This window comes from Zonotrichia leucophrys, chromosome 22 (genome assembly GCF_028769735.1).
Source record: "Zonotrichia leucophrys gambelii isolate GWCS_2022_RI chromosome 22, RI_Zleu_2.0, whole genome shotgun sequence".
Taxonomy (NCBI): domain Eukaryota; kingdom Metazoa; phylum Chordata; class Aves; order Passeriformes; family Passerellidae; genus Zonotrichia; species Zonotrichia leucophrys.
In genome coordinates this window covers 2,526,283-2,534,087 of record NC_088191.1, presented here as the reverse complement: position 1 = coordinate 2,534,087, position 7,805 = coordinate 2,526,283, and the positions used below count along the sequence as shown (strand labels likewise).

General features: G+C 59.9%; 2 protein-coding genes across 2 annotated transcripts; one reads left to right on the top strand and one right to left on the bottom strand.

The window, feature by feature from the left end:
• Positions 1-163: 163 nt before the first annotated feature.
• Positions 164-2,059, bottom strand: LSM1 (LSM1 homolog, mRNA degradation associated). The gene is made up of 4 exons (XM_064731139.1): positions 1,933-2,059; positions 1,720-1,788; positions 1,080-1,195; positions 164-639 (listed from the first exon to the last, which is right to left on the bottom strand). Exons 1-4 carry the CDS (start codon positions 1,976-1,978, stop codon positions 469-471), a joined length of 402 nt encoding a protein of 133 aa, XP_064587209.1. The 5' UTR covers positions 1,979-2,059; the 3' UTR covers positions 164-468.
• A 67-nt stretch (positions 2,060-2,126) lies between these two features.
• Positions 2,127-6,613, top strand: BAG4 (BAG cochaperone 4). Its single transcript, XM_064731116.1, has 4 exons — positions 2,127-2,238; positions 3,494-3,733; positions 4,377-4,622; positions 5,324-6,613. The coding sequence occupies exons 1-4, from the start codon at positions 2,191-2,193 to the stop codon at positions 5,810-5,812; spliced, it is 1,023 nt and encodes a 340-aa protein (XP_064587186.1). The 5' UTR covers positions 2,127-2,190; the 3' UTR covers positions 5,813-6,613.
• The last annotated feature ends 1,192 nt before the right edge of the window (positions 6,614-7,805 follow it).

The following is a 7,805-nucleotide window of genomic DNA, read 5'->3' as shown; positions in this document are numbered from 1 at the left end:
CCACAGCAGGATCTTGCCACAGGCTCCAGCGTTCTCTCAGAGTGGGGCAGGGGTGCCATCTGTCCCTGCACAGCACACACAGAAGGGACAAGAGCTGGCCTGAGGGATGCTCGTCCTGAGAGAGGGGAACTGCCAGGGCCAGAACACAGGAAAACCATCGAGGTCAGGATCAGGATCAAGGATTTATTTACATGTCAAGGAAACTCTCACCCAGAGTCATGTGAGGAGGAAAAAGCAAACAAAGCCAAGGAGCAGTGATTCGCCTCCCAAACACAAATGCTTGCACTCCCAGTGCGCTGGGCCCTCCTCATCTCCTTCTCCAGAAGGAGACCAAAGGCATGATTTGTGTACAGTTACCAGCACCACAGAAAAGACAATCTGAAAATGAAACCTGCCTCTCCAGGCAGTGTGTGCCTGCCAGGGGGGTCCTGGAGCAGCCCTGGCTCCCTGCAGGAGAGGGGCAGCCCCTCAGTACTCATCCAATGTGTCAGCACGTGGCACTGAGAGCCCCCGCTCCTTCAGAGCCTGCACCTTCAGCTTCTCTGACTCCTGCTTGGCCTGCTGCTCCACCCGCTGCTCCTCCAGGATCTCCTCGATGGACACCTGCTGCAGAGGTGTGTCGCTCTCCTTCTCCAGGTCCTGCAGGAGAAAGGAGCCTTCAGCACATACAGTCACCTGTGGCCATGCAGCGAGTCCCAGCAAACAGTGGGGCTGACAGAAAACAGAGGTGCTGGAAGTGCTCTGAGGGGTGGAGATGTGGGCAGAGATCCCCTGAGCAAACAGTGCTGGGCTCCTCCTGAACCCATCCCAGACGGTGTCTGGTGGGGCAGAGCCAGCAGAGAGGTACCAGGCAGGCAGCAGTGCCACCCTCCAGCAGTGCCACACGAGCTGGAGTTGTTCTTTGTCCTTGTGTCATCCCAGAGGGGCTGAGGCAGCAGGAGGCAGCCCTGCCCTGCAGGCTGGGCTTTCTGTGATGGCTCAGCCTGAGCTGCCTCCACTTCCATCCCAACACCACAGCAACACTTCACACCAGACAGACAGACCATAACCACCCCAGGCAGTGGCATTTGAGCACTTACAATTTCCCCCAGCAGCACCACATTCTCGCCTCTCACCACGAAGATGCCCCGAGGGATGTCGCCGTACTTCTTGCCCACGTGGATGCGCTCCACAGTCTGGTGCAACACCAGGTTCGCTGCAGCAACGAGACAGACACAAAACCAGCGACGTTCCACCGTGAACGGTGGCTGAGCAGTGTCTCCCTGTCCCCTGGCACTCGGTGGCTGCTGGAGCCGGGGCACTGAAGCCACCGAGACCCAGCGAGTTCCGAGCTGAGCCCACCCAAGAACCCGCAGCACAGAAAGTGATGGTGACGCCCTGGGCAAGGATGGAGCGCCTGGCCGGGAGGATGAACATCACCCCGGGAGGAGGACGATGAAGAACATCACCCCGGCCCCGGGAGGAGAATGAACATCACCGGTCCGGGAGGAAGATGATGAACATCGCCCGGTGCTTCTGCCCAACAAGCAGAGTACCAACTCCGGATGAACCTGCGGCACGGGGAGTGCCCAGTGCGGGAGAAACCCCGGCGAAGCGCCCGGTCCAGGGGACAGGACACAGAGGTTCAATCCCCAGCACAGCAGCACGGCTCCCTCCTCATCTTCCTCCTCCTCCTCTTCCTCGCCATCCCCGGTGCTCCCCAGCCCAGCCCGGCCGTACCGAACTGGTCGATGCTCCGCAGGTACCCGATGAGCGTCCGGCCGTCCCTCAGCAGCACCAGGTGTTTCTCTGCGGGAAAGAAGAGCGGAGTGTCGGGCTCAGCCCCCGCGGCACCGGGACCCACCGGGCTGCACGGAGAACGCGGAACCGCGGGGCAGGACCGGGGGGAGCGGGATGCCGGACCCCACGGCGGGGCGGCCCCGGGACACTCACTGTCGATGTCCTGGATCAGGCTGGCCGTGCCGGGCATGTAGTTCATGGTGCCGCCGCGCCCGCAGCGGAAGCGCCGCCATGCGCCGGTGCCGCCGCCGCCGCCCCGGAACCGCCCGCGCCGGGCGGGGCCCACCCGCCGCTGCCCTTTTAAGCCGCGCCAGCCGTGCGCGCGGGGCCGCCGCCGATTGGTTGGAGCCAGAGGGGAGCGGCAGCCGATTGGGCACGGGGCGCGTTGGGGGCGTGGCCTTGGCGGCGGCCATGGAGTCCCGCACGGCCGGGCCGGGCCCGCCCGCGGCGGCCGCGCAGGTAACGGGGGCGAGGGGCGGGCACGGACCCCGGGATGGAAACGGACACCGGGATGGAAACCGCCCCCGAGGAGGGCACGGCCCTGGGGATCGGACACAGCCCCCGGGATGGGATAGCGTCCCTGGGACGGAAACGGCCTCTGGAACCGGACAGGGGCCCCGGGACGGGCACGGTCCCCGGGATAGACAGAGCCCCCCGGGAGGGCACGGACCCCATCACGGAAACGGCCCCGGGGCGGGCGGGCAGCGCTCAGCCGGGCCGTGCCCCGGTAACGGGCGCGCAGGGCGGTCCCTGGGCGGGCCTGCCCGGAGCCTCCCACGCCCCGCCGCTTCTCGTGGCTCTGCTCGCGGAGCCCTCCGGGCGTGTAACGGGGCGGAAAGCAGCGCGGGGAGGGAGGCGCTGCACCGGGACGTGTCTGGGGCGCTGTGCTGGTGCGGAGATCCCGGGAATCCCGGAGCGCTTTGCGGAGCGGGAGGGCCACGGTAACGGGGCCGGGCATTGCCGGGTCCGGTGCCACGGCGGGGCATTGCCGGTTCCGTTACCCGCGGGGTTGATGGCAGCTGGGCTTAGGGCTGCCGTGCAAATCCCGTGTGATGAGAAGGGTTTGCCATGCCTGAGCAGGCTCTGCTCTCTAGCCACGCTTTGGTTTGGTTTGGTTTCTCCTCTGGGCTGTCAGGATGGTCCGGCCCTTCCATAAATCCCGGCACACAGGTTGTACAACCTGCACTGTGGGAAGCAGCTCAGGGTGGAAAAATGCTGCTTTGCCCGAAGGTACAGGGAAATCCTGTCCTTCAGCATCCCCTCTGCCAGGTGGAAACTCAAGTTCTCTACCCATCAGTTATGGGATGGATCCAGGTGAATTCTCAGATGTGGCCTGGATGTGCAGGCAGAGACCCACATGAGCTGCAGCTGCAGGAGCTGAACACTGGCTGGCAGAGCTTGTCTGTTTGAGAATGAGCTTTTCATGAACACTGGCTGGCAGAGCTTGTCTGTTTGCGAATGAACTTTTCTGGAGAGTTTTCCATCCTCCCGTCAGTAATGCAGAGCTGGCATTGAATCCTCCAGGAGCTGCTCACTGTGAGGGGCTGCACATCCTCCCCTCAGCCCAGCTTGGCTGAGCAAGACCTGGTACAGCCAGTTTAGACCAGAAAAGCCTAAAACTGGGGCAGAACACTGCAGGAAGGGCCAGACCTCATTCCTGGATCACCTGTGCCCGTGTCCCATCACCTTCCCTGTGCTCTTCCCTTGTCCCCAGGCGATGGATTCTCCCTATGCCAACGGAGCCTACAGCCCCCCGTACCCGCACTACGCCAGCCTGCCCCAGCCTCGGGGCTTCTACTGCTCGGGGCCCCCGCGCAGCCCGTACCCCCCGGAGCCCACGGGCCTCTACCGGCCCCCATCGCCCGCTCCCGCCTGGAGCTACGTCCCCCCGGAGTGTCCCCCCGAGGGCTCGGCCCTCCGCAGGCAGCAGGTGCCCGGCTACTCCCCACCAGAGGTAAGGGCAGGGCGTGTGGTTCATGGCGTGGGTGGTGGGGATGTGCTAGGGGAAGTGGCTCTGAGTGCCTGGTGCTGCCTGGTTTTGCTCTGAGCAAAAGTGGTGGGCACCCTGTTCTCTGGAGAGCCTGAGGTTTTGGGTCAGGAAAGTGGGAAAGGGGCGGCCAACCTGAGCTGCTGTTGTTCCATCCAGCTGCCAGGGCTGGGTGAGGGGACAGTGACCCCAATTTAATGCCTGTCCCAGGGCTGGGTCAGGATGCAGGGTTGGGAATGACCCCCCTGTAATGCCTGTCCCAGCTCCCAGGGCTGTGTGAGGGGACAGTGATCCCTCTGTTCCCCTGTCCTAGGGCTGTGTGAGGGGACAGGGCTGGCAGTGACCCCTCTGTAATGCCTGTCCCGGGCCTGTGTGAGGGTGCAGGGCTGTGTGAGGGTGCAGTGACCCCATTGTAATGCCTGTCCCAGCTCCCAGGGCTGTGTGAGGGTGCAGAGTGTGTGAAGATGCTGTGCCCCCCCTATAACACCTGTCCCAGGGCTGTGTGAGGGTGCAGGGCTGTGTGAAGATGCTGTGCCCCCCCTATAACACCTGTCCCAGGGCTGTGTGAGGGTTCAGTGCCCCCCTGTAACTCCTGTTCCCATCCCTGCAGACCCCAGGCATGCCGATGCCGCAGTATCAGTACGGAGACAGCAGCGCAGGGGTGACAGGGCAGGGCCCAGTGCCCCAGCCCCGAGCCCTGGAGGACACCTGGAGCCCCAACTCTGGATTTGGGGTGCAGCCCCGCTACGCCTGGCCCGCCTCAGGGCACAGCAGCCTCTACATCTCGGATTCACAGCCAGCCTGGAGCGGCAGTGGGGCCCCTTCCCACCCTCCCTGCTGGGACTCACAGGCACAGGTGAGCTCCTGTTTGCACTCAGAGCACTCAAACCCATGGCTGGGATTCTTGTGAAGGATAAAATGTCCTGGGTGGGTCTTGAAATGGGTCTGACAGGATTTAAAGTGACTCCACTTTTTTGGTGCCCGGTAGCAGCCCTGATGTGACCGTGCTCACAGGGGTCTCAGGTTGAGGGAAGAGATTCTATGTTTCAGAGGGCTTGATTTATTATTTTATGATATATATTACATTAAAACTTTACTAAAAGAATAGAAGAAAGGATTTCAGCAGAAGGCTAGTTAAGAATAGAAAAAGAAAGAATGATAACAAAGGTTTGTGGCTTGGACTCTCTGTCCAAGCTAGCTCACTGTGATTCACCATTAATTAGAAACAACTAACATGGGCTAATCAAAGATCCACCTGTTGCATTCCACAGCAGCAGATAACCATTGTTTACATTTTGTTCCTGAGGCCTCTCAGCTTCTCAGGAGGGAAAATCCTAAGGAAAGGATTTTTCATAAAAGATGTCTGTGACACCCTGATGGGGGATTCAGATTCCTCCTGTGCACAGGTGCTCCTTGCTGGGCTGTTGTTTCTACCATAGGAACAGAGCACAGCTCCCTGTTCCAAGCATCCCCAGCCCTGTTGGGTGCAGGATGAGAGCAGGAAGCTGCAGGTTAAAAGGAAATGCACTTAGAGATGTTTTCTCCCTCTGACTGCAGGACTCTGTCTACAACAGAGCTGAGCAAAGCCCCACCCAGCACAGCTACTACTCTGATGGCAACCAACGGCACTCAGGGCCAGGAAATGAGCACAGGGTGGCCAAGGCTGCCCCATCCCAGCCCAGGGTGCAGTACAGTGCCCAGCCCCAGCTCTACGACGTCACCTCACGGAAACCCACGGCCAGGAGCCACGAGCTGGGCTTCAAACCCACTGAGCAGCCTGCCACACATCCTGCAGCCCTGCAGCCGGAGATTCAGAGGATCCTGCACGTCATGGGCGAGGCTGAGCAGCTGGAGGAGGAGGTGGATGAGTTTGTAGGGAAAAAGACAGATAAATCCTACAGGCTGCTGGAGGAGATGCTGACCAAGCTGCTGCTGGAGCTGGATTCCATTGAGACTGGGGGCCAGGACAGTGTCCGGCAGGCCAGGAAAGAGTCCGTCCACAGAATTCAGGCCATACTGGAAAAACTGGAAAGAAAGGGGTTGTGAAAGCACATGAGCCACAACACACAGCCTGTTGTTGAGGTTCCAAAGAGTTCTCTTAAATCTCAGCTCTTTCTGCTACGCACTATTGACAATGGAATAGCAATAAGCCCTGAGTTAACAAATCAAATCCAGCCCACCAAAAAAGCCAGCCCAGAAGCTCAGCCCTGACAAACAGCTCAGCAAGGGACAAATGGAGAGAGGTTTGAAGCAGCAAAAGTGTTGGATGAAGATGTTGAAGAGAAGTGGGCCAAGGATGGAGCCCTGTGGGGTTGTGCCCAATCTCTGGGTGCCTCCCACAGCCACAGCCAGGCTTCAGACACTCCTCAGATGTGCTGCAAGGTGCAGCCACCAACCAAGACTCTGGGCTTGTCCTCACTGCCTGTAATTTCAGCTTCAGCTCCCTTGCCATGAGCCCCGTGTGTCCTCAGAGGGGTTGTCTGGGTTTAGTGCACTCAAGGAGCAGCACTGAAGTGCTGGAGGGAGGGACTGTGCTGGCACATGTCACATCATGTGGTGCAGAGCCAGTGTGGGGTGTCCCTGTGGGCATAGGAACAGACCTGAAATCCCCGCTCTGCCACTGAGAGGAGTGCAAGTCAAGGCAAGAGCAGGGGCAGGATGCTTGGAAGTGATTTCCAGGTCACTTGGGTCAGAATGCCCTGTTTTATGTCCCTCTCCATCCTGTGAGTTCTGTGTCCCACTGTGCAGCACCACGGGGAGGGAACAGCTCGGCCTGTTCCAGCCTCCTGCACAGCAACTCACTGCTATGTGTGGCACCTAATAAACCCTGACCAGTTTTAAATGTTATTTTGTAATTGAGCTGTCTCAAAGTCTCTTTTTCTTTGAAGAGGTGAGGAAGGTTTGTACCTCAGACTGAAGCTCCAGTCCATACCAATGAACAGAACTTCTGAGAAGGCTGTTTTGGGGTGCCCCATTGCCTGCCAGGCAGTGCAGATGCTCCAGGAGCCTCCAGCTGTGGCTCTAGGGCTGGTGTGGAAGAGGGTTTGGAAGGGATTTAGGATGCCTGGCCATGCCCTGTGTGCTGCCAGCCAGCCAGCTGAGGTCCTGGAGGCAGATCCCACATTCCCAGACAGGGCTGTGGCCTCAGGATGACCTTTGGAGCTTGTTGGATGTGTCCATGAGCACACGTGGTCAGTTTGCACAGCCAGCCATGTCCAGGCTGAGCTGGGAGTGAGCTGGGAGTGAGCTGCTTGTCCTGGGACAGGGAGAAGCTCTGCTGCTGCTTCATTCCATGTCAGGCAGGGAGCAGTTCTGAGCTGTTCTGTGCTTCCAGCCTGGCAAGTGCCGCCTGGGGGCTGCTGGCTGTGCTGGGAGATCAATAATTCTTCACCAGTCCCTGCTGTGCCACTGGGACAGCAGTTCCTGGCAACTGGTTCATCTTGCAGCATCCACTTGCAGCATCCACCCACACCACAAGCCCCAAATTAGAAAGTCTGTCTGTGTTTATCGCTGGCCTCATCTCTACAGAAACCAAACTCTTACTCTGGGTTTGCCCCTTGCTTCTCCAGCACTGCTGGAGTTTCTCAATCACCACGGAGGCTGAAGTGTCGCAGAGGGACTGAAAAACAAACATGAAATCAGCGCCGTGTGGTTTGTGCTGCAATCAGCCCATGCTGGAGTGTTTGTTCGTGCTGCAGCTGGCACAGGGCTGGTATTTCCCTGCTCCTCGGTGCTCCTCATCCAGCTGGGGCCACCATCACCCCAATGTGGGCAGGGGGCACAGGGAGGGACCAGGGGCAGGGACACGGGAAGGGGTCACAGGGAGGGATGAGGGACAGGGAAGAGGGACAGGGGTCACAGGGAGGGGACAGGGACCAAAGGAACGGAACATGGGCACGGTTCACAGGGAGGGACCAGGGACCAAGGGACAGGGAACAGGGGCAGGGAACAGGGACAAGGAATACAGGCAGGGGTCACAGGGAGGGACCAGGGGCAGGGAACAGGGACAGAGACCAAGGGTAGGGAGCAGGGGCAGTGG